This window comes from Apium graveolens, unplaced genomic scaffold, assembly GCF_009905375.1.
Source record: "Apium graveolens cultivar Ventura unplaced genomic scaffold, ASM990537v1 ctg8522, whole genome shotgun sequence".
Lineage (NCBI taxonomy): Eukaryota > Viridiplantae > Streptophyta > Magnoliopsida > Apiales > Apiaceae > Apium > Apium graveolens.
The window spans coordinates 37,360-64,982 of record NW_027421246.1 but is presented as its reverse complement, the minus strand read 5'-3'; the positions used below and the strand labels follow the sequence as shown (position 1 = coordinate 64,982).

At 31.8% G+C, this 27,623-nt stretch overlaps 6 protein-coding genes across 6 annotated transcripts; 1 reads left to right on the top strand and 5 right to left on the bottom strand.

Annotated features, from left to right (window-relative positions):
• Positions 1-2,268: 2,268 nt before the first annotated feature.
• Positions 2,269-2,970, bottom strand: LOC141705087 (agamous-like MADS-box protein AGL80). Its single transcript, XM_074508159.1, has one exon. It carries the CDS (start codon positions 2,968-2,970, stop codon positions 2,269-2,271), a length of 702 nt encoding a protein of 233 aa, XP_074364260.1.
• Positions 2,971-8,467: 5,497 nt separating this feature from the next.
• Positions 8,468-8,881, bottom strand: LOC141705086 (agamous-like MADS-box protein AGL80). Its single transcript, XM_074508158.1, has one exon. It carries the CDS (start codon positions 8,879-8,881, stop codon positions 8,468-8,470), a length of 414 nt encoding a protein of 137 aa, XP_074364259.1.
• A 5,288-nt stretch (positions 8,882-14,169) lies between these two features.
• Positions 14,170-14,991, bottom strand: LOC141705085 (agamous-like MADS-box protein AGL80). Its single transcript, XM_074508157.1, has one exon. The coding sequence runs from the start codon at positions 14,989-14,991 to the stop codon at positions 14,170-14,172; it is 822 nt and encodes a 273-aa protein (XP_074364258.1).
• A 5,339-nt stretch (positions 14,992-20,330) lies between these two features.
• On the bottom strand, positions 20,331-21,087 carry LOC141705084 (agamous-like MADS-box protein AGL80). Its single transcript, XM_074508156.1, has 2 exons — positions 20,584-21,087; positions 20,331-20,519 (listed from the first exon to the last, which is right to left on the bottom strand). The coding sequence occupies exons 1-2, from the start codon at positions 21,085-21,087 to the stop codon at positions 20,331-20,333; spliced, it is 693 nt and encodes a 230-aa protein (XP_074364257.1).
• A 1,544-nt stretch (positions 21,088-22,631) lies between these two features.
• On the top strand, positions 22,632-24,126 carry LOC141705083 (uncharacterized). The gene is made up of 2 exons (XM_074508155.1): positions 22,632-22,641; positions 23,186-24,126. The coding sequence occupies exons 1-2, from the start codon at positions 22,632-22,634 to the stop codon at positions 24,124-24,126; spliced, it is 951 nt and encodes a 316-aa protein (XP_074364256.1).
• A 2,239-nt stretch (positions 24,127-26,365) lies between these two features.
• Positions 26,366-27,187, bottom strand: LOC141705082 (agamous-like MADS-box protein AGL80). The gene has a single exon (XM_074508154.1). The coding sequence runs from the start codon at positions 27,185-27,187 to the stop codon at positions 26,366-26,368; it is 822 nt and encodes a 273-aa protein (XP_074364255.1).
• Between the last annotated feature and the right edge of the window lie 436 nt (positions 27,188-27,623).

Here is a 27,623-nt window from a genome sequence, read left to right as displayed (position 1 = left end):
CAGCTTTCTAGCTATATTAGTTGACATGAGAAGTAATGCTGATTTTCAAAATTTGAAGGGCATCCATGATCTTGCTCAAAAAATGCTTCAAAAACTACAAAGATATTGGATTTCCTTGGGTTTATATGTTGATAAAATTGTCACTAATTCTACCGGTTGCAACTGTAACAGTTGAGAGAGGATTTTCAGCAATGAAACTTGTTAAAACTACGCTTCGGAATAGAATGGGAGATATTTGGTTGAATGATTGTTTGATAACATATATTGAGAGAGATATTTTTCAAACAATTGAAAATGAAGAAATTATGAAACGATTTCAGAGTATGAAAGATAGGCCGATGATCTTGTAAATATTACATTATAATATATGTTCATTTGCTCTTTTGCTTATATTTGTTGATTTGATTACAATTTTTTTATGGCCCCCCTTAAATAGAAACCAGGATCCGCCAATAGGCTTCTGGTAGCACAACCGTAAGAAATTATTAAAACGGATCACAATTCGATTTCTAAATAAAGTGAAAGGGCTCCCTAGCTATCTCAAGACTTGTACCACTTCTAGGATATTATTAGCTTATGCTTTATAAATAATTAAATATTCACTCTTAAGAAAACATATGTTCACCTCCAAAAATATTCTTGAACTAAACTTTACCTATACTTCTATAATTAGCTCTATAACCCGTGCGAGGCACAACATGTTCTAAAATATTATAATTTTTTTTAATTAATTTTAATATTTTTTTGGCATATTTAAAACTTTAAATTAATGATAAATATTGAGAATTATCAACCTTATTTTGCTCTATGTTGTATTTGAAAAAAAATTCTAATAGCAGTTATATTATTGTCGACTTGCCTCTTCATATTGATACTGTAGAATAATTTTTTTGTGTTGTATTGGGGTAATTTTGTGTAATACACGTGCATAGTGTAGTGTATATGTGACTATATACTATACACGTGACAAAATATATTTTGAACTGTAAAATACGTTTTTTGTATTATATTGATAATAATTTTATGTAATATTACAGATACATGAAGATATATATGTGATTATATTATTGTCTCATTTATAGGTAAGTATTGATGTTTAAAGTATGCCATAAAAAATCGTATTAAATGTTAAACAATTTAAAAATATTATGTTTTGCAAGTGTAACCTAAAATTATTTGGTGATGATTTCTCTTAAACCACAATTAATTTATACATAGTACTAAAAAATTGATGTAATTTTTATGTTAATATTATTTCAGATATCTAATTCTTAATTAAATTTATCACATTTTAAATTTTATATCATTGAAAATAACATATGTATACATATATATGTAAGTGTGTGTAGCTATTAATTACAAAATAATTCATATACTTTAATGAAGATTAGCTATTAATAAATGTTAAATACGAAATAATAAATAGGACAAGGGTTAAAACAGTCATTTCACATTGAATAAATTGTCTCACCCAACCCCATTTGCTCTATTATATATATAATAGATTTAATATACTTTGAAGTTATTAATGTATAAAAATAACGAAGTAAAAAAAGGAATATAACAAGCAATGAAATTATTGTAGCAACGCAAAAATAAGAACACACCAGATAGAAATTTATTAAAGCAAAACAAATATCCTTCAAAGTTCGAAAGAATGTTAAAAATAATATTTTTTTGGTGCAAAATGCTGAAAAATATCCATTCTGGGAGTGTAGTGCTGAAAATATTCGTTTGGATACGCATTTTGCCATATGATTATCATGTTTTGTACTAAATACTCATTTGTCAAATGAGTATCCAGTTTTTATTTTTTTATATTTTTGTGATACGCATTTGACAAATGCGTATCCCAATGATAATACGAAATGCGTATCTTTAGTATTCTCAAATGCGTGTAATACGCATTTGAGCATATTTTTTATGCGTATACCAATGATAATACGAAATGCGTATCTTTAGTATTCTCAAATGCGTGTAATTAGCATTTGAGCATATTTTTTGAAAATGGATATTTTGAGCAAATTCAACCCAAAAATGGGTATTTTTAACCATTATCCTCAAGGTTGATCCAAAAAACAACAAAAACACAAGTAACCAGCACTGTCACACAAATCCTTTCATCTGCTTCTCCTTGATTGGAAACTATGGAAAAGAATGCACTTGACCACATGCCACCATTCTGCGCATCTCCATAGGCATCATCATCTCCTCACCGCGACTGGTTAATCCAAATTCTGGCAGTGTTGCTGCAGGTTCAGCATCTGATCAGTTACTGCTGTTCCCACTATTGCTGTTGATCCAGTCGCTAAACCAAGGCGGTCTCTGCTGCTGCTGCTGCATTGCTTCCATCTCGCCCTCTATAGCCTTTTCTTCCGTTCCATCAACACAATTAGCCACTCCTTTACCTTTCAACATTGCAGCAGCTGATCCCGAGCCACTGCCAGATCCAGAGCCACTGCCAACTTTCCCAGTAGTAGTATTCTTTTTCTTAGTAGCCGATATCTGATCAATTCTTTTATAAATCTCCTTCAACTTGTGATCAATAAGCCAACCAAGATCATTCAAATCCGGGATCATCAAATTTTGTAAACCAATTTTCCCCGTCAAACACTGATACATAACCTCAATCATTTCCTTCTCCCTATTATCCTTACACTGTTTCTTCAACTGCTCATTAGCTTTCGCAATCCTCTGTCGCATAAAACTCTCCTGATTAACCATCTTCTTGCTCTGCTCCATCTCCGGCATTCGCTTAAACTGAGACAACACACGCTGAACACCTTCTGTATTAGGCCACACTTCAGGTCGGGGCTCATAGTGACTATAAATGATAGCACAAGCATCAATACCACATAAGGTACTCAACTCTCCAACCTTCTTCATCAGCCCCTTCTTCCTTTTCTTGAATGTCGCTTTTCGAGAAGCATCATTACTGATGAATGCTAACTTCACCTTCTTTCTTGTCATGATGCCTTGTATGATTTTTGTAGAAAACACCAAACAGGGCAAGATCAAAGTATATGGAAGTTATGTGTTTATATATAACTCTTTTTTGCTCTTTCACTACTAAATAAGAAATGTGTGCATTTTTGTAAACGCATCTGAGATTTCTTTGCCAATGAGGCAAATCAATATAATTAAATTTCTTGATGCATAACATGAACACGCATTTATATGTTGAGATCTTTGTTTTTTCTTAATTTGTTTTTTGTACAAATTTAAATATTTAAAAAATTAAAAGATACATGGTTTTACACGTTTTCATGTCATTTGAGGTAAGTATAATTAGTTGTAATATCTAGCTAAATAAAAGTTTCCATAGTTAGGTAATAAATATAGAATCATTTTAATTGGAAACATATAATCTCAATATGATTTTCCAAATTGATAATCATAAAATTGTAATTACTTGCGTGTTTGTTAAGTACAAATAATTAACGGCTACATTGAATAGTAAATTATATTTGGATCAATTAGAACGTATGGTGTTCCCTTCTTCAAAATTTAAATCAAAGCCGAAACGAGCTGAGTTGGATATTACACGAACAATACATAGTTGACTACAATTTATAAGTTACTTATAAATCAGAATTACATATATTTTTAAAATTATTTTATTAATTACAAGATATCTTAAGCCGGTTCAAAACGATGTTTAGAATAGATACAATTTCAGTGACTTGTTCGACTCTTGCCCATCCGTAAAAAAAGCGAGGGAGATACGCGATATCAAGGTATTTTGGGCTAAATGAAAAATGTCAGAGTTGACTGATACTGATACCTTATCAGCTGACTTATACTGATACTGATATCGTATCGTCCTCTTTTCCTTCCGTAACAGAGTAACTCATTTGCAAAAATTAACTTTGTTTTTCAAAAATAACAAATTTGTTTTTTAAAAACTAACTTTTTCAAAATACGAGTAAAAATAAAATTTATTTGTCTTGATTAGTTTATCAAATAAAAATATTAGTAAATTGTTAAAAATGTTGAAATGTGTTATAAATCGAAAATCTTTTTCAATATAAAAAATGTAAAATTAAAAAAAGAAATCCAAAAAATGTAAAATAAAAACAGAAAAGCAAAGTCTGTTTGTACAAAGTAAAAAACAAAATATAAAAAAAAAGCCAAAAAAAGACAACAAAAGGTGGGTGGTGTCGAATCAAAGCAGCCCGCGGTTATTCACGATTATTCGTTTTATTCGTGTTATTCGTCGTTCGCCCTGAACCGCTAGACTCGTCGAACCATTAAAATCGCCTAATTCGCGAGCTGTTCACGAGTTAACTGGCTGTTAAACCGGACCGCTGGAAATTCGCCCCGGCACGGGCGGCCCGACCGTTTGGCCGGCTCTACTAATACGACAGCCAACCATTACTACTACTAGGTTCTCAAATAAAGAAGAGCTCCCAAGTAAAGAGTTTATATCTTTTACATGAAGTAACATAAATTGCCTCAGAAATTAATACAATAGCTCAACAAAAGAAATTTATCAGTAACTAGTCAATATTTGTCTAAGTGTAATACATAAACAAGCAACATTTGTAAGGAAAAATAATGGCAGTTGGTCTGTGATCTCAGATGATAGGCAGTTGGTCTGTGATCAACCATATAAGTCACTTTTCACCATATTAGAGTCACTTTGCACCCTATAAGAGCCACTTACCACCATATTGATACAATTAACATGTTAACATCATGAATATCCAGTTTAGCTTCGTTTTAGCACACTTTGATATTTCATAATAGGACTCAACTTTGGGCCATATTTTGACTCTAATCAACTATGTAAGTCATTTTTCACCATATTAGAGTCACTTTGCACCCTATAGAGTCACTTACCAACATATATCTGTAAAATTAACATGTTAACATTATACAATCCAATTTGACATCCTTTTACCATCTCTTAGTGCCGCTTTCATACAAGTCAATTTTGTTCCACATTTTGCCTCTAATCAACCGTGTAAGTCACTTTTCACCATATTAGAGTCACTTTGCACCCTATAAGAGTCACTTGTCACTATATATTGATACAGTTAATATGTTAACATCATGTACATGCAATTTGACATCCTTTAAGCTATCTCTTGATTGTCCTAAAATCAGCAATTGACGTACTCTTTGCCACACATGGTCTGAGCATATCACGTATTCGTGGTCAAGGGTTTTGACGGGGCTAGTAATATGAACAGATATATTAGTGGGCTAAAAAGTTTAATACAAGCAGAAAATGCATATGCCTTTTATGTGCATTGCTTTGCTCATCAATTGCAGCTCACACTTGTTGCAGTTTAAGAAAGCATGATAAAATTTGCTCATTTTTTGACCATCTAGGATTTTGGTGAATTTTGATGGGGCTTCTTGCAAGAGAAAAGAATTAGTCCGGGTGAAACAAATAGAAAAGTTAGCTGAAGAAATATCCCAAGGCAATCGAATGACTGGTAAAGGCTTGAATCAAGAGGTAGTTCTTAAACGTCCAGGAGATACAAGATGGGGTTCGCATTATCATACAATTCTAAGTGTGATTTCTTTATTTTCACCAGCACTTGATGTGCTTGAAGAAATAAAAGACATGCCTTCCTTTCATGAAAATAAGGAGAGATTTATAGATTATTGATGCAATGAATGACTTTGAGTTTATTTTTCTATTGCATTTGATGAGAAAAGTTTTAGGAATCACAAATGACTTATCACAAGCACTACAAAGAAAAGACCAGGATCTTGCTAATGCTTATGTTTGATAAATGTATCGAATAAAATATTACAAACATTCAGAGATGATGGATGGAATGAGATAATTGTTGATGTTTCCAAATTCTGTGAAAAGTTTGAGATCGATGTCCCAGATATGGATGTTATCTCTATGCCTCGTGGAAGATCAAGAGGTAAACTGCAAAAAGTTTCTAATAAACACCACTTCAAGATTAGTTTGCTGAATACTCTAATTGATTATCAATTGCAAGAGATGAACGAGCGTCTTGATAGAGATAACATGGAGTTACTTTCCTGCATATCATGCCTAAATCCGCAGAATTCTTTCTTAACTTTTGATAAGTAAAAATTAGTTCAACTTGCAAGATTTTATCCTTCAGAATTTGATCAAATTCGTCTTCTATCACTTGAAGACCAGCTTTCTAGCTATATCGTTGACATGAGAAGTAATGCCGATTTTCAAAATTTGAAGGGCATCCATGATCTTCCTCAAAAAATGGTTCAAAAACACAAAGATATTGGATTTCCTTGGGTTTATATGTTGATAAAATTGTCACTAATTGATGAGAATATATCAGTGACATCATCAAGTCAGCCCGTGACAAAAGATCAAGTGAGTAACAGTGAACAAAAGCTTCTAGAAGAAAAAGTTGTTAGAGTTTGTTAGAGTAATGAAGCACAGCTATTCTTGTATATATTCAGATTAGAGAATATCTTTTTGTTGTTGATAAAAACACAATGTAAAAAAAACAGTTCTAAACAATTTTGTTGAATCACATTATTGATCTTCATCTTCTACATCTTGATAATGACGTTTTCAGTTCTTTCAGTAATTCTACCGGTTGCAACTGCAACAGTTGAGAGAGGATTTTTAGCAATTAAACTTGTTAAAATTACGCTTCGGAATAGAATGGGAGATATTTGGTTGAATGATTGTTTGATAACATATATTGAGAGAGATATTTTTCAAACAATTGAAAATGAAGAAATTATGAAACGATTTCAGAGTATGAAAGATAGGCCGGTGATCTTGTAAATATTAGATTATAATATATGTTCATTTGCTCTTTTGCTTATATTTGTTGATTTGATTACAATTTTTTTCCGGCCCCCCTTAAATTGAAATCTGGATCCGCCAATAGGCTTCTGGTAGCACAACCGTAAGAAATTATTAAAACGGATCACAATTCGATTTCTAAATGAAGTGAAAGGGCTCCCTAGCTATCTCAAGACTTGTACCACTTCTAGGATATTATTAGCTTATGCTTTATAAATAATTAAATATTCACTCCTAAGAAAACATATGTCCACCTCCAAAAATATTCTTGAACTAAACTTTACCTATACTTCTGTAATTAGCTCTATAACCCGTGCGAGGCACAACATGTTCTAAAATATTATAATTTTTTTAAATTAATTTTGATGGTTATTTGGCATATTTAAAAATTTAAATTAATGATAAATATTGAGAATTATCAACCTTATTTTGCTCTATGATGTATTTGAAAAAAATTTCTAATAGCAGTTATAATATTGTCGACTTGCCTATTTGATTCTGTATAATAAATTTTTTTGTGTTGTATTGGGGTAATTTTGTGTAATACACGTGTATAGTGTAGTGTATATGTGACTATATACTATACATGTGACAAAATATATTTTGATCTGTAAAATACGTTTTTTGTATTATATTGATAAAAATTTTATGTAATATTACAAAAACATGATGATATATATATGATTATATTATTTTCTATTTTATAAGTAAGTATTTGATGTTTAAAGTATGCCATAAAAATCGTATTAAATGTTAAACAATTTAAAAATATTATGTTTTGCAAGTGTACCCTAAAATTATTTGGTGATGATTTCTCTTAAACCACAATTAATTTAATACATGTTACTAAAAAATTGATGTAATTATATGTAAGTGTGTGTAGCTATTAATTACAAAATAATTCATATACTTTAATGAAGATTAACTATTAATAAATATTAAATACGAAATAATAAATAGGACAAGGGTTAAAATAGTCATTTCACATTGAATAAATTGTCTCACCCAACCCCATTTGCTCTATTATATATATAATAGATTTAATATACCTTGAAGTTATTAATGTATAAAAATAACGAAGAAAAAAAAAAGGAATATAACAAGCAATGAAATTATTGTAGCAACGCAAAAATAAGAACACACCAGATAGAAATTTATTTAAAGCAAAACAAATATCCTTCAAAGTTCGAAAGAATGTTAAAAATAATATTTTTTTGGTGCAAAATGCTGAAAATATCCATTCTGGGAGTGTAGTGCTGAAAATATTCGTTTGGATATGCATTTACCATATGATTATCATGTTTTGTATTAAATACCCATTTGTCAAATGAGTATCCAGTTTTATTTTTTTTATATTTTTATGATACGCATTTGGCAAATGCGTATCCGAATGATAATACGAAATGCGTATCTTTAGTAATTTTCTTACATACTCCATTCTCAAATGCGTATTACACTTACCAAATTACAAAATACGTAACCAAAACGGTATTTTCAGCATATTTTTTGAAAATGGGTATTTTAAGCAAATTCAACCCCAACAAATGGTAATTTTAACCATCATCCTCAAGGTTGATCGGAAAAAACAACAAAAACAAAAGTAACCAGCACTATCACATAAATCCTTTCATCTGCTTCTCCTTGATTGTAGTTCTGATTGGAAACTATGGAAAAAATACACTTGACCACATAACCTCAATCATTCAAATCCGGGATCATCAAATTTTGTAAACCAATTTTCCCCGTCAAACACTGATACATAACCTCAATCATTTCCTTCTCCCTATTATCCTTACACTGTTTCTTCAACTGCTCATTAGCTTTCGCAATCCTCTGTCGCATAAAACTCTCCTGATTAACCATCTTCTTGCTCTGCTCCATCTCCGGCATTCGCTTAAACTGAGCCAACACACGCTGAACACCTTCTGTATTAGGCCACACTTCAGGTTGGGGCTCATACTGACTATAAATGATAGCACAAGCATCAATACCACATAAGGTACTCAACTCTCCAACCTTCTTCATCAGCCCCTTCTTCCTTTTCTTGAATGTCGCTTTTCGAGAAGCATCATTACTGATGAATGCTAACTTCACCTTCTTTCTTGTCATGATGCCTTGTATGATTTTTGTAGAAAACACCAAACAGGGCAAGATCAAAGTATATGGAAGTTATGTGTTTATATATAACTCTTTTTTGCTCTTTCACTACTAAATAAGAAATGTGTGCATTTTTGTAAACGCATCTGAGATTTCTTTGCCAATGAGGCAAATCAATATAATTAAATTTCTTGATGCATAACATGAACACGCATTTATATGTTAAGATCTTTGTTTCTTCTTAATTTGTTTTTTGTATATGGTTTTACACGTTTTCATGTCATTTGAAATAAGTATAATTAGTTGTAATATCTAGCTAAATAAAAGTTTCCATAGTTAGGTAATAAATATAGAATCATTTTAATTGGAAACATATAATCTCAATATGATTTTCCAAATCGGTAAAATCGTAAAATTGTAATTACTTGCGTGATTGTTAAGTACAAATAATTAACAGCTACATTGAATAGTAAATTATATTTGGATCAATTTGAAAGTATGGTGTTCCCTTCTTCAAAATTTAAATCAAAACCGAAACGAGCTGAGTTGGATATTACACGAACAATACATAGTTGACTACAATTTATAAGTTACATATAAATCAGAATTACATATATTTTTAAAATTATTTTATTAATTACAAGATATCTTAAGCCGGTTCGGAACGATGTTTAGAAGAGATACAATTTCAGTGACTTGTTCGACTCTTGCCCATCCGTAAAAAAAGCGAGGGAGATACGTGATATCAAGGCGTTTTGGGCTAAATTAAAAATGTCAGTTGACTGATACTGATACTGTATCAGTTGACTTATACTGATACTGATATCGTATCGTCCTCTTTTCCTTCCGTAACAGAGTAACTCATTTGCAAAAATCAACTTTGTTTTTCAAAAATAACAAATTTGTTTTTTAAAAACTAACTTTTTCAAAATACGAGTAAAAATAAAATTTGTTTGTCTTGATTAGTTTATCAAATAAAAATATGAGTAAATTGTTAAAAATGTTGAAATGTGTTATAAATCGAAAATCTCTTTCAATATAAAAAATGTAAATAAAAACAGAAATCCAAAAAATATAAAATTAAAATAAAAATGCAAAGTCTGTTTGTACAAAGTAAAAAACAAAATATAAAAAAAAACAAAAAAAACAACAAAAGGTGGGTGGTGTCGAATCAAAGCAGCCCGCGGTTATTCACGATTATTCGTTTTATTCGTGTTATTCGTCGTTCGCCCCGAACCGCTAGACTCGTCGGACCATTAAAATCGCCTTATTCGCGAGCTGTTCACGAGTTAACTGGCTGTTGAACCGGACCGCTGGAAATTCGCCCCGGCACGGGCGGCCCGACCGTTTAGGCCGGCTCTACTGATACGACAGCCAACCATTACTACTACTAGGTTCTCAAATAAAGTAAGAGCTCCCAAGTAAAGAGTTTATATCTTTAACATGAAGTAACAGTAATTGCCTCAGAAGTTAATACAATAGCTCAAGAAAAGAAATTTATCAGTAACTAGTCAATATTTGTCAAGTGTAATACATAAACAAGCAACATTTGTAAAGAAAAACAATGGCAGTTGGTCTGTGATCTCAGATGATAGGCAGTTGGTCTGTGATCAACCGTATAAGTCACTTTTCACCATATTAGAGTCAATTTACACCCTATAAGAGCCACTTGCCACCATATTGATACAATTAGCATGTTAACATCATGAAAATCCAGTTTAGCTTCGTTTTAGCACACTTTGATATTTCATAATAGGACTCAACTTTGGGCCACATTTTGACTCTAATCAACTATGTAAGTCACTTTTCACCATATTAGAGTCACTTTGCACCCTATTAGAGTCACTTACCACCATATATTTGTAAAATTAACATGTTAACATTATATACATCCAATTTGACATCCTTTTACCATCTCTTAGTGCCACTTTCATACAAGTCAATTTTGTTCCACATTTTGGCTCTAATCAACCGTGTAAGTCACTTTTCACCATATTAGAGTCACTTTGCACCCTATAAGAGTCACTTGTCACTATATATATTGATACAATTAATATGTTAACATCATGTACATGCAATTTGACATCCTTTAATCATCTCTTGATTGTCCTAAAATCAGCAATTGACGTACTCTTTGCCACACATGGTCTGAGCATATCGCGTATTCGTGGTCAAGGTTTTGACGGGGCTAGTAATATGAGCAGACATATTAGTGGGCTAAAAAGTTTAATACTAGCAGAAAATGCATCTGCCTTTTATGTGCATTGCTTTGCTCATCAATTGCAGCTCACACTTGTTGCAGTTTCAAAAAAGCATGATAAAATTTGCTCATTTTTTTACCATCTAGCATCTTTGGTGAATTTTGTTGGGGCTTCTTGCAAAAGAAAAGAATTAGTCTGGGTGAAACAAATAGAAAAGTTAGCTGAAGAAATATCCCAAGGCAATCGAATGACTGGTAAAGGCTTGAATCAAGAGGCAGTTCTTAAACGTCCAGGAGATACAAGATGGTGTTCGCATTATAATACAATTCTAAGTGTGACTTCTTTATTTTTCACCGGCACTTGATCTGCTTGAAGAAATAAAAGTTATGCCTTCCTTTCATGAAAATAAAGGAGAGATTTATAGACTTATTGATGCAATGAATGACTTTGAGTTTATTTTTCTATTGCATTTGATGAGAAAAGTTTTAGGAATCACAAATGACTTATCACAAGCACTACAAAGAAAAGTCCAGGATCTTGCTAATGCTTTATGTTTGGTAAATGTATCGAAGAAAATGTTACAAACATTCAGAGATGATGGATGGAATGAGTTAATTGTTGATATTTCCAAATTCTGTGAAAAGTTTGAGATCGATGTCCCAGATATGGATGCTATCTCTATGCCTCGTGGAAGATCAAGACGTAAACTGCAAAAAGTTTCTAATAAACACCACTTCAAGATTAGTTTGATGAATACTATAATTGATTATCAATTGCAAGAGATTAACGAGCGTCTTGATAGAGATAACATGGAGTTACTTTCCTGCATATCATGCCTAAATCCGCAGAATTCTTTTTTAACTTTTGATAAGTAAAAATTAGTTCAACTTGCAAGATTTTATACTTCAGAATTTGATCAAATTCGTCTTCTATCACTTGAAGACCAGCTTTCTAGCTATATTGTTGACATGAGAAGTAATGCTGATTTTCAAAATTTGAAGGGCATCCATGATCTTGCTCAAAAAATGCTTCAAAAACACAAAGATATTGGATTTCCTTGGGTTTATATGTTGATAAAATTGTCACTAATTCTACCGGTTGCAACTGCAACAGTTGAGAGAGGATTTTCAGCAATGAAACTTGTTAAAACTACGCTTCGGAATAGAATGGGAGATATTTGGTTGAATGATTGTTTGATAACATATATTGAGAGAGAGATTTTTCAAACAATTGAAAATGAAGAAATTATGAAACGATTTCAGAGTATGAAAGATAGGCTGATGATCTTGTAAATATTACATTATAATATATGTTCATTTGCTCTTTTGCTTATAGTTGTTGATTTGATTACAATTTTTTTTTCCGGCCCCCCTAAATTGAAACCTGGATCCGCCACTAGATAGGCTTCTGGTAGCACAACCGTGAGAAATTATTAAAACGGATCATAATTCGATTTCTAAATGAAGTGAAAGGGCTCCCTAGCTATCTCAAGACTTGTACCACTTCTAGGATATTATTAGCTTATGTTTTATAAATAATTAAATATTCACTCTTAAAAAAACAGTGTATGTTCACCTCCAAAAATATTCTTGAACTAAACTTTACCTATACTTCTATAATTAGCTCTATAACCCGTGCGAGGCACAACATGTTCTAAAATATTATAATTTTTTTAATTAATTTTAATATTTTTTTTGGCATATTTAAAAACTTAAATTAATGATAAATATTGAGAATTATCAACCTTATTTTACTCTATGTTGTATTTGAAAAAAATTTCTAATAGCAGTTATATTATTGTCGACTTGCCTCTTCATATTTGATACTGTAGAATAATTTTTTTGTGTTGTATTGGGGTAATTTTGTGTAATACACGTGCATAGTGTAGTGTATATGTGACTATATACTATACACGTGACAAAATATATTTTGAACTGTAAAATACGTTTTTTGTATTATATTGATAATAATTTTATGTAATATTACAGATACATGAAGATATATATGTGATTATATTATTGTCTCATTTATAGGTAAGTATTTGATGTTTAAAGTATGCCATAAAAAATCGTATTAAATGTTAAACAATTTAAAAATATTATGTTTTGCAAGTGTACCCTAAAATTATTTGGTGATGATTTCTCTTAAACCACAATTAATTTATTACATGTCACTAAAAAATTGATGTAATTTTTATGTTAATTATTATCTCAGATTTTTAATTCTTAATTAAATTTATCACATTTTAAATTTTATATCATTGAAAATAACATATGTATACATATATATGTAAGTGTGTGTAGCTATTAATTACAAAAAAATTCATATACTTTAATGAAGATTAGCTATTAATGAATATTAAATAAGAAATAATAAATAGAACAAGGGTTAAAATAGTCATTTCACATTGAATAAATTGTCGCACCCAACCTCATTTGCTCTATTATATATATAATAGATTTAATATACCTTGAAGTTATTAATGTATAAAAATAACGAAGAAAAAAAAAGAATATAACAAGCAATGGAATTATTGTAGCAACGCAAAAATAAGAACACACCAGATAGAAATTTATTAAAAGCAAAACAAATATCCTTCAAAGTTCGAAAGAATGTTAAAAATAATATTTTTTTGGTGCAAAATGCTGAAAATATCCATTCTGGGAGTGTAGTGCTGAAAATATTCGTTTGGATACGCATTTGCCATATGATTATCATGTTTTGTACTAAATACTCATTTGTCAAATGAGTATCCAGTTTTTATTTTTTTTATATTTTTGTGATACGCATTTGACAAATGCGTATCCCAATGATAATACGAAATGCGTATCTTTAGTATTCTCAAATGCGTGTAATACGCATTTGAGCATATTTTTTATGCGTATACCAATGATAATACGAAATGCGTATCTTTAGTATTCTCAAATGCGTGTAATTAGCATTTGAGCATATTTTTTGAAAATGGATATTTTGAGCAAATTCAACCCAAAAATGGGTATTTTTAACCATTATCCTCAAGGTTGATCCAAAAAACAACAAAAACACAAGTAACCAGCACTGTCACACAAATCCTTTCATCTGCTTCTCCTTGATTGGAAACTATGGAAAGAATGCACTTGACCACATGCCACCATTCTGCGCATCTCCACAGGGCATCATCATCTCCTCACCGTGACTAAATCCCAAATTCTGGCAGTGTTGCTGCTGGTTCAGCATCTGATCAGTACTGCTGTTCCCACTATTGCTGTTGATCCAGTCGCTAAACCAAGGCGGTCTCTGCTGCTGCTGCTGCATTGCTTCCATCTCGCCCTCTATAGCCTTTTCTTCCGTTCCATCAACACAATTAGCCACTCCTTTACCTTTCAACATTGCAGCAGCTGATCCCGAGCCACAGCCAGATCCAGAGCCAGAGCCAACTTTCCCAGGAGTAGTATTCTTTTTCTTAGTAGCCGATATCTGATCAATTCTTTTATAAATCTCCTTCAACTTGTGATCAATAAGCCAACCAAGATCATTCAAATCCGGGATCATCAAATTTTGTAAACCAATTTTCCCCGTCAAACACTGATACATAACCTCAATCATTTCCTTCTCCCTATTATCCTTACACTGTTTCTTCAACTGCTCATTAGCTTTCGCAATCCTCTGTCGCATAAAACTCTCCTGATTAACCATCTTCTTGCTCTGCTCCATCTCCGGCATTCGCTTAAACTGAGACAACACACGCTGAACACCTTCTGTATTAGGCCACACTTCAGGTTGGGGCTCATAGTGACTATAAATGATAGCACAAGCATCAATACCACATAAGGTACTCAACTCTCCAACCTTCTTCATCAGCCCCTTCTTCCTTTTCTTGAATGTCGCTTTTCGAGAAGCATCATTACTGATGAATGCTAACTTCACCTTCTTTCTTGTCATGATGCCTTGTATGATTTTTGTAGAAAACACCAAACAGGGCAAGATCAAAGTATATGGAAGTTATGTGTTTATATATAACTCTTTTTTGCTCTTTCACTACTAAATAAGAAATGTGTGCATTTTTGTAAACGCATCTGAGATTTCTTTGCCAATGAGGCAAATCAATATAATTAAATTTCTTGATGCATAACATGAACACGCATTTATATGTTAAGATCTTTGTTTCTTCTTAATTTGTTTTTGGTATATGGTTTTACACGTTTTCATGTCATTTGAGATAAGTATAATTAGTTGTAATATCTAGCTAAATAAAAATTTCCATAGTTAGGTAATAAATATAGAATCATTTTAATTGGAAACATATAATCTCAATATGATTTTCCAAATCGGTAAAATCGTAAAATTATAATTACTTGCGTGATTGTTAAGTACAAATAATTAACGGCTACATTGAATAGTAAATTATATTTGGATCAATTTGAAAGTATGGTGTTCCCTTCTTCAAAATTTAAATCAAAGCCGCAACGAGCTAAGTTGGATATTACACGAACAATACATAGTTGACTACAATTTATAAGTTACTTATAAATCAGAATTACATATACTTTTAAGATTATTTTATTAATTACAAGATATCTTAAGCCGGTTCGGAACGATGTTTAGAATAGATACAATTTCAGTGACTTGTTCGACTCTTGCCCATCCGTAAAAAAAGCGAGGGAGATACGCGATATCAAGGTGTTTTGGGCTAAATGAAAAATGTCAGTTGACTGATATTGATACCGTATCAGTTGACTTATACTGATACTGATATCGTATCGTCCTCTTTTCCTTCTGTAACAGAGTAACTCATTTGCAAAAATTAACTTTGTTTTTCAAAAATAACAAATTTGTTTTTTAAAAACTAACTTTTTCAAAATACGAGTAAAAATAAAATTTGTTTGTCTTAATTAGTTTATCAAATAAAAATATGAGTTAATTGTTAAAAATGTTGAAATGTGTTATAAATCGAAAATCTTTTTCAATATAAAAAATGTAATTTAAAAACAGAAATCCAAAAAATGTAAAATTGTAACAGAAATGCAAAGTCTGTTTGTACAAAGTAAAAAACAAAATATAAAAAAAAGCCAAAAAAAGACAACAAAAGGTGGGTGGTGTCGAATCAAAGCAGCCCGCGGTTATTCACGATTATTCATTTTATTTGTGTTATTCGTCGTTCGCCCCGAACCGCTAGACTCGTCGGACCATTAAAATCGCCTAATTCGCGAGCTGTTCACGAGTTAACTGGCTGTTGAACCGGATCGCTGGAAATTCGCCCCGGCACGGGCGGCCCGACCGTTTAGCCGGCTCTACTGATACGACAGCCAACCATTACTACTACTAGGTTCTCAAATAAAGTAAGAGCTCCCAAGTAAAGAGTTTATATCTTTAACATGAAGTAACATAAATTGCCTCAGAAGTTAATACAATAGCTCAAGAAAAGAAATTTATCAGTAACTAGTCAATATTTGTCAAGTGTAATACATAAACAAGCAACATTTGTAAAGAAAAACAATGGCAGTTGGTCTGTGATCTCAGATGATAGGCAGTTGGTCTGTGATCAACCGTATAAGTCACTTTTCACCATATTAGAGTCAATTTACACCCTATAAGAGCCACTTGCCACCATATTGATACAATTAGCATGTTAACATCATGAAAATCCAGTTTAGCTTCGTTTTAGCACACTTTGATATTTCATAATAGGACTCAACTTTGGGCCACATTTTGACTCTAATCAACTATGTAAGTCACTTTTCACCATATTAGAGTCACTTTGCACCCTATTAGAGTCACTTACCACCATATATCTGTAAAATTAACATGTTAACATTATACACATCCAATTTGACATCCTTTTACCATCTCTTAGTGCCACTTTCATACAAGTCAATTTTGTTCCACATTTTGGCTCTAATCAACCGTGTAAGTCACTTTTCACCATATTAGAGTCACTTTGCACCCTATAAGAGTCACTTGTCACTATATATTGATACAATTAATATGTTAACATCATGTACATGCAATTTGACATCCTTTAAGCATCTCTTGATTGTCCTAAAATCAGCAATTGACGTACTCTTTGCCACACATGGTCTGAGCATATCGAGTATTCGTGGTCAAGGTTTTGACGGGGCTAGTAATATGAGCAGACATATTAGTGGGCTAAAAAGTTTAATACTAGCAGAAAATGCATCTGCCTTTTATGTGCATTGCTTTGCTCATCAATTGCAGCTCACACTTGTTGCAGTTTCAAAAAAGCATGATAAAATTTGCTCATTTTTTTACCATCTAGCATCTTTGGTGAATTTTGTTGGGGCTTCTTGCAAAAGAAAAGAATTAGTCTGGGTGAAACAAATAGAAAAGTTAGCTGAAGAAATATCCCAAGGCAATCGAATGACTGGTAAAGGCTTGAATCAAGAGGCAGTTCTTAAACGTCCAGGAGATACAAGATGGTGTTCGCATTATAATACAATTCTAAGTGTGACTTCTTTATTTTTCACCGGCACTTGATCTGCTTGAAGAAATAAAAGTTATGCCTTCCTTTCATGAAAATAAAGGAGAGATTTATAGACTTATTGATGCAATGAATGACTTTGAGTTTATTTTTCTATTGCATTTGATGAGAAAAGTTTTAGGAATCACAAATGACTTATCACAAGCACTACAAAGAAAAGTCCAGGATCTTGCTAATGCTTTATGTTTGGTAAATGTATCGAAGAAAATGTTACAAACATTCAGAGATGATGGATGGAATGAGTTAATTGTTGATATTTCCAAATTCTGTGAAAAGTTTGAGATCGATGTCCCAGATATGGATGCTATCTCTATGCCTCGTGGAAGATCAAGACGTAAACTGCAAAAAGTTTCTAATAAACACCACTTCAAGATTAGTTTGATGAATACTATAATTGATTATCAATTGCAAGAGATTAACGAGCGTCTTGATAGAGATAACATGGAGTTACTTTCCTGCATATCATGCCTAAATCCGCAGAATTCTTTTTTAACTTTTGATAAGTAAAAATTAGTTCAACTTGCAAGATTTTATACTTCAGAATTTGATCAAATTCGTCTTCTATCACTTGAAGACCAGCTTTCTAGCTATATTGTTGACATGAGAAGTAATGCTGATTTTCAAAATTTGAAGGGCATCCATGATCTTGCTCAAAAAATGCTTCAAAAACACAAAGATATTGGATTTCCTTGGGTTTATATGTTGATAAAATTGTCACTAATTCTACCGGTTGCAACTGCAACAGTTGAGAGAGGATTTTCAGCAATGAAACTTGTTAAAACTACGCTTCGGAATAGAATGGGAGATATTTGGTTGAATGATTGTTTGATAACATATATTGAGAGAGATATTTTTCAAACAATTGAAAATGAAGAAATTATGAAACGATTTCAGAGTATGAAAGATAGGCTGATGATCTTGTAAATATTACATTATAATATATGTTCATTTGCTCTTTTGCTTATAGTTGTTGATTTGATTACAATTTTTTTTTCCGGCCCCCCTAAATTGAAACCTGGATCCGCCACTAGATAGGCTTCTGGTAGCACAACCGTGAGAAATTATTAAAACGGATCATAATTCGATTTCTAAATGAAGTGAAAGGGCTCCCTAGCTATCTCAAGACTTGTACCACTTCTAGGATATTATTAGCTTATGTTTTATAAATAATTAAATATTCACTCTTAAAAAAACAGTGTATGTTCACCTCCAAAAATATTCTTGAACTAAACTTTACCTATACTTCTATAATTAGCTCTATAACCCGTGCGAGGCACAACATGTTCTAAAATATTATAATTTTTTTAATTAATTTTAATATTTTTTTTGGCATATTTAAAAACTTAAATTAATGATAAATATTGAGAATTATCAACCTTATTTTGCTCTATGTTGTATTTGAAAAAAAATTCTAATAGCAGTTATATTATTGTCGACTTGCCTCTTCATATTTGATACTGTAGAATAATTTTTTTGTGTTGTATTGGGGTAATTTTGTGTAATACACGTGCATAGTGTAGTGTATATGTGACTATATACTATACACGTGACAAAATATATTTTGAACTGTAAAATACGTTTTTTGTATTATATTGATAATAATTTTATGTAATATTACAGATACATGAAGATATATATGTGATTATATTATTGTCTCATTTATAGGTAAGTATTTGATGTTTAAAGTATGCCATAAAAAATCGTATTAAATGTTAAACAATTTAAAAATATTATGTTTTGCAAGTGTACCCTAAAATTATTTGGTGATGATTTCTCTTAAACCACAATTAATTTATTACATGTCACTAAAAAATTGATGTAATTTTTATGTTAATTATTATCTCAGATTTTTAATTCTTAATTAAATTTATCACATTTTAAATTTTATATCATTGAAAATAACATATGTATACATATATATGTAAGTGTGTGTAGCTATTAATTATAAAAAAATTCATATACTTTAATGAAGATTAGCTATTAATGAATATTAAATAAGAAATAATAAATAGAACAAGGGTTAAAATAGTCATTTCATATTGAATAAATTGTCGCACCCAACCTCATTTGCTCTATTATATATATAATAGATTTAATATACCTTGAAGTTATTAATGTAAAAAAATAACGAAGAAAAAAAAAGGAATATAACAAGCAATGGAATTATTGTAGCAACGCAAAAATAAGAACACACCAGATAGAAATTTATTAAAAGCAAAACAAATATCCTTCAAAGTTCGAAAGAATGTTAAAAATAATATTTTTTTGGTGCAAAATGCTGAAAAATATCCATTCTGGAAGTGTAGTGCTGAAAATATTCGTTTGGATACGCATTTGCCATATGATTATCATGTTTTGTACTAAATACTCATTTGTCAAATGAGTATCCAGTTTTTATTTTTTTTATATTTTTGTGATACGCATTTGGCAAATGCGTATCCCAATGATAATACGAAATGCGTATCTTTAGTAATTTTCTTACATACCCAATTCTCAAATGCGTATTACACTTATCAAATTACAAAATACGTAACCAAAACGGTATTTTCATCATATTTTTTGAAAATGGGTATTTTGAGCAAATTCAACCCAAAAATGGGTATTTTTGACCATAATCCTCAAGGTTGATCGGAAAAACAACAAAAACACAAGTAACCAGCACTATCACATAAATCTTTTCATCTGCTTCTCCTTGATTGTAGCTCTGATTGGAAACTATGGAAAGAATGCACTTGACCACATGCCACCATTCTGCGCATCTCCATAAGGCATCATCGTCTCCTCACCGCTGACTAAATCCCAAATTCTGGCAGTGTTGCTGCTGGTTCAGCATCTGATCAGTACTGCTGTTCCCACTATTGCTGTTGATCCAGTCGCTAAACCAAGGCGGTCTCTGCTGCTGCTGCTGCATTGCTTCCATCTCGCCCTCTATAAGCCTTTTCTTCCGTTCCATCAATACAATTAGCCACTCCTTTACCTTTCAACATTGCAGCAGCTGATCCCGAGCCACAGCCAGATCCAGAGCCAGAGCCAACTTTCCCAGTAGTAGTATTCTTTTTCTTAGTAGCCGATATCTGATCAATTCTTTTATAAATCTCCTTCAACTTGTGATCAATAAGCCAACCAAGATCATTCAAATCCGGGATCATCAAATTTTGTAAACCAATTTTCCCCGTCAAACACTGATACATAACCTCAATCATTTCCTTCTCCCTATTATCCTTACACTGTTTCTTCAACTGCTCATTAGCTTTCGCAATCCTCTGTCGCATAAAACTCTCCTGATTAACCATCTTCTTGCTCTGCTCCATCTCGGGCATTCGCTTAAACTGAGACAACACACGCTGAACACCTTCTGTATTAGGCCACACTTCAGGTCGGGGCTCATACTGACTATAAATGATAGCACAAGCATCAATACCACATAAGGTACTCAACTCTCCAACCTTCTTCATCAGCCCCTTCTTCCTTTTCTTGAATGTCGCTTTTCGAGAAGCATCATTACTGATGAATGCTAACTTCACCTTCTTTCTTGTCATGATGCCTTGTATGATTTTTGTAGAAAACACCAAACAGGGCAAGATCAAAGTATATGGAAGTTATGTGTTTATATATAACTCTTTTTTGCTCTTTCACTACTAAATAAGAAATGTGTGCATTTTTGTAAACGCATCTGAGATTTCTTTGCCAATGAGGCAAATCAATATAATTAAATTTCTTGATGCATAACATGAACACGCATTTATATGTTAAGATCTTTGTTTCTTCTTAATTTGTTTTTGGTATATGGTTTTACACGTTTTCAAGTCATTTGAGACAAGTATAATTAGTTGTAATATCTAGCTAAATAAAAGTTTCCATAGTTAGGTAATAAATATAGAATCATTTTAATTGGAAACATATAATCTCAATATGATTTTCCAAATCGGTAAAATCGTAAAATTGTAATTACTTGTGTGATTGTTAAGTACAAATAATTAACGGCTACATTGAATAGTAAATTATATTTGGATCAATTTGAAAGTATGGTGTTCCCTTCTTCAAAATTTAAATCAAAGCCAAACGAGCTGAGTTGGATATTACACGAACAATACATAGTTGACTACAATTTATAAGTTACTTATAAATCAAAATTACATATACTTTTAAGATTATTTTATTAATTACAAGATATCTTAAGCCGGTTCGGAACCATGTTTAGAATAGATACAATTTCAGTGACTTGTTCGACTCTTGCCCATCCGTAAAAAAAGCGAGGGAGATACGCGATATCAAGGTGTTTTGGGCTAAATGAAAAATGTCAGTTGACTGATACTGATACCGTATCAGTTGACTTATACTGATATTGTATCGTCCTCTTTTCCTTCCGTAACAGAGTAACTCATTTGCAAAAATTAACTTTGTTTTTCAAAAATAACAAATTTGTTATTTAAAAACTAACTTTTTCAAAATACGAGTAAAAATAAAATTTGTTTGTCTTGATTAGTTTATCAAATAAAAATATGAGTAAATTTTAAAAATGTTGAAATGTGTTATAAATCGAAAATCTTTTTAATATAAAAAATGTAAATTAAAAACAGAAATCCAAAAAATGTAAAATTAAAACAGAAATGCAAAGTCTGTTTGTACAAAGTAAAAAATAAAATATAAAAAAAGCCAAAAAAAGACAACTAAAGGTGGGTGGTGTCGAATCAAAGCAGCCCGCGGTTATTCACGATTATTCGTTTTATTCGTGTTATACGTCATTCGCCCCGAACCGCTAGACTCGTCGGACCATTAAAATCGACTAATTCGCGAGCTGTTCACGAGTTAACTGGCTGTTGAACCGGACCGCTAGAAATTCGCCACGGCACGGGCGGCCCGACTGTTTGGCCGGCTCTACTGATACGACAGCCAACCATTACTACTACTAGGTTCTCAAATAAAGTAAGAGCTCCCAAGTAAAGAGTTTATATCTTTAACATGAAGTAACATAAATTACCTCAGAAGTTAATACAACAGCTCAACAAAAGAAATTTATCAGTAACTAGTCAATATTTGTCAAGTGTAATACATAAACAAGCAACATTTGTAAAGAAAAACAATGGCAGTTGGTCTGTGATCTCAGATGATAGGCAGTTGGTCTGTGATCAACCATATAAGTCACTTTTCACCATATTAGAGTCACTTTGCACCCTATAAGAGCCACTTGCCACCATATTGATACAATTAACATGTTAACATCATGAATATCCAGTTTAGCTTCGTTTTAGCACACTTTGATATTTCATAATAGGACTCAACTTTGGGCCACATTTTGACTCTAATCAACTATGTAAGTCACTTTTCACCATATTAGAGTCAATTTGCACCCTATTAGAGTCACTTACCACCATATATTTGTAAAATTAACATGTTAAAATTATATACATCCAATTTGATATCCTTTTACCATCTCTTAGTGCCACTATCACTACAAGTCAATTTTGTTCCACATTTTGCCTCTAATCAACCGTGTAAGTCACTTTTCACCATATTAGAGTCACTTTGCACCCTATAAGAGTCACTTGTCACTATATATTGATCCAGTTAATATGTTAACATCATGTACATGCAATTTGATATCCTTTAACCATCTCTTGATTGTCCTAAAATCAGCAATTGACGTACTCTTTGCCACACGTGGTCTGAGCATATCGCGTATTCGTGGTCAAGGTTTTGACGGGGCTAGTAATATGAACAGACATATTAGTGGGCTAAAAAGTTTAATACAAGCAGAAAATGCATCTGCCTTTTATGTGCATTGCTTTGCTCATCAATTACAGCTCACACTTGTTGCAGTTTCAAAAAAGCATGATAAAATTTGCTCATTTTTTGACCATCTAGCATCTTTGGTGAATTTTGTTGGGGCTTCTTGCAAGAGAAAAGAATTAGTCCTGGTGAAACAAATAGAAAAGTTAGCTGAAGAAATATCCCAAGGCAATCGAATGACTGGTAAAGGCTTGAATCAAGAGGCAGTTCTTAAACGTCCTGGAGATACAAGATGGGGTTCGCATTATCATACAATTCTAAGTGTGATTTCTTTATTTTCACCGGCACTTGATGTGCTTGAAGAAATAAAAGACATGCCTTCCTTTCATGAAAATAAAGGAGAGATTTATAGACTTATTGATGCAATGAATGACTTTGAGTTTATTTTTCTATTGCATTTGATGAGAAAAGTTTTAGGAATCACAAATGACTTATCACAAGCACTACAAAGAAAAGACCAGGATCTTGCTAATGCTTTATGTTTGGTAAATGTATCGAAGAAAATGTTACAAACATTCAGAGATGATGGATGGAATGAGTTAATTGTTGATGTTTCCAAATTCTGTGAAAAGTTTGAGATCGATGTCCCAGATATGGATGCTATCTCTATGCCTCGTGGAAGATCAAGACGTAAACTGCAAAAAGTTTCTAATAAACACCACTTCAAGATTAGTTTGATGAATACTATAATTGATTATCAATTGCAAGAGATTAACGAGCGTCTTGATAGAGATAACATGGAGTTACTTTCCTGCATATCATGCCTAAATCCGCAGAATTCTTTTTAACTTTTGATAAGTAAAAATTAGTTCAACTTGCAAGATTTTATACTTCAGAATTTGATCAAATTCGTCTTCTATCACTTGAAGACCAGCTTTCTAGCTATATTGTTGACATGAGAAGTAATGCTGATTTTCAAAATTTGAAGGGCATCCATGATCTTGCTCAAAAAATGCTTCAAAAACACAAAGATATTGGATTTCCTTGGGTTTATATGTTGATAAAATTGTCACTAATTCTACCGGTTGCAACTGCAACAGTTGAGAGAGGATTTTCAGCAATGAAACTTGTTAAAACTACGCTTCGGAATAGAATGGGAGATATTTGGTTGAATGATTGTTTGATAACATATATTGAGAGAGATATTTTTCAAACAATTGAAAATGAAGAAATTATGAAACGATTTCAGAGTATGAAAGATAGGCTGATGATCTTGTAAATATTACATTATAATATATGTTCATTTGCTCTTTTGCTTATAGTTGTTGATTTGATTACAATTTTTTTTTCCGGCCCCCCTAAATTGAAACCTGGATCCGCCACTAGATAGGCTTCTGGTAGCACAACCGTGAGAAATTATTAAAACGGATCATAATTCGATTTCTAAATGAAGTGAAAGGGCTCCCTAGCTATCTCAAGACTTGTACCACTTCTAGGATATTATTAGCTTATGTTTTATAAATAATTAAATATTCACTCTTAAAAAAACAGTGTATGTTCACCTCCAAAAATATTCTTGAACTAAACTTTACCTATACTTCTATAATTAGCTCTATAACCCGTGCGAGGCACAACATGTTCTAAAATATTATAATTTTTTTAATTAATTTTAATATTTTTTTTGGCATATTTAAAAACTTAAATTAATGATAAATATTGAGAATTATCAACCTTATTTTGCTCTATGTTGTATTTGAAAAAAAATTCTAATAGCAGTTATATTATTGTCGACTTGCCTCTTCATATTTGATACTGTAGAATAATTTTTTTGTGTTGTATTGGGGTAATTTTGTGTAATACACGTGCATAGTGTAGTGTATATGTGACTATATACTATACACGTGACAAAATATATTTTGAACTGTAAAATACGTTTTTTGTATTATATTGATAATAATTTTATGTAATATTACAGATACATGAAGATATATATGTGATTATATTATTGTCTCATTTATAGGTAAGTATTTGATGTTTAAAGTATGCCATAAAAAATCGTATTAAATGTTAAACAATTTAAAAATATTATGTTTTGCAAGTGTACCCTAAAATTATTTGGTGATGATTTCTCTTAAACCACAATTAATTTATTACATGTCACTAAAAAATTGATGTAATTTTTATGTTAATTATTATCTCAGATTTTTAATTCTTAATTAAATTTATCACATTTTAAATTTTATATCATTGAAAATAACATATGTATACATATATATGTAAGTGTGTGTAGCTATTAATTACAAAAAAATTCATATACTTTAATGAAGATTAGCTATTAATGAATATTAAATAAGAAATAATAAATAGAACAAGGGTTAAAATAGTCATTTCACATTGAATAAATTGTCGCACCCAACCTCATTTGCTCTATTATATATATAATAGATTTAATATACCTTGAAGTTATTAATGTATAAAAATAACGAAGAAAAAAAAAAGAATATAACAAGCAATGGAATTATTGTAGCAACGCAAAAATAAGAACACACCAGATAGAAATTTATTAAAAGCAAGACAAATATCCTTCAAAGTTCGAAAGAATGTTAAAAATAATATTTTTTTGGTGCAAAATGCTGAAAATATCCATTCTGGGAGTGTAGTGCTGAAAATATTCGTTTGGATACGCATTTGCCATATGATTATCATGTTTTGTACTAAATACTCATTTGTCAAATGAGTATCCAGTTTTTATTTTTTTTATATTTTTGTGATACGCATTTGACAAATGCGTATCCCAATGATAATACGAAATGCGTATCTTTAGTATTCTCAAATGCGTGTAATACGCATTTGAGCATATTTTTTATGCGTATACCAATGATAATACGAAATGCGTATCTTTAGTATTCTCAAATGCGTGTAATTAGCATTTGAGCATATTTTTTGAAAATGGATATTTTGAGCAAATTCAACCCAAAAATGGGTATTTTTAACCATTATCCTCAAGGTTGATCCAAAAAACAACAAAAACACAAGTAACCAGCACTGTCACACAAATCCTTTCATCTGCTTCTCCTTGATTGGAAACTATGGAAAGAATGCACTTGACCACATGCCACCATTCTGCGCATCTCCACAGGGCATCATCATCTCCTCACCGTGACTAAATCCCAAATTCTGGCAGTGTTGCTGCTGGTTCAGCATCTGATCAGTACTGCTGTTCCCACTATTGCTGTTGATCCAGTCGCTAAACCAAGGCGGTCTCTGCTGCTGCTGCTGCATTGCTTCCATCTCGCCCTCTATAGCCTTTTCTTCCGTTCCATCAACACAATTAGCCACTCCTTTACCTTTCAACATTGCAGCAGCTGATCCCGAGCCACAGCCAGATCCAGAGCCAGAGCCAACTTTCCCAGGAGTAGTATTCTTTTTCTTAGTAGCCGATATCTGATCAATTCTTTTATAAATCTCCTTCAACTTGTGATCAATAAGCCAACCAAGATCATTCAAATCCGGGATCATCAAATTTTGTAAACCAATTTTCCCCGTCAAACACTGATACATAACCTCAATCATTTCCTTCTCCCTATTATCCTTACACTGTTTCTTCAACTGCTCATTAGCTTTCGCAATCCTCTGTCGCATAAAACTCTCCTGATTAACCATCTTCTTGCTCTGCTCCATCTCCGGCATTCGCTTAAACTGAGACAACACACGCTGAACACCTTCTGTATTAGGCCACACTTCAGGTTGGGGCTCATAGTGACTATAAATGATAGCACAAGCATCAATACCACATAAGGTACTCAACTCTCCAACCTTCTTCATCAGCCCCTTCTTCCTTTTCTTGAATGTCGCTTTTCGAGAAGCATCATTACTGATGAATGCTAACTTCACCTTCTTTCTTGTCATGATGCCTTGTATGATTTTTGTAGAAAACACCAAACAGGGCAAGATCAAAGTATATGGAAGTTATGTGTTTATATATAACTCTTTTTTGCTCTTTCACTACTAAATAAGAAATGTGTGCATTTTTGTAAACGCATCTGAGATTTCTTTGCCAATGAGGCAAATCAATATAATTAAATTTCTTGATGCATAACATGAACACGCATTTATATGTTAAGATCTTTGTTTCTTCTTAATTTGTTTTTGGTATATGGTTTTACACGTTTTCATGTCATTTGAGATAAGTATAATTAGTTGTAATATCTAGCTAAATAAAAATTTCCATAGTTAGGTAATAAATATAGAATCATTTTAATTGGAAACATATAATCTCAATATGATTTTCCAAATCGGTAAAATCGTAAAATTATAATTACTTGCGTGATTGTTAAGTACAAAT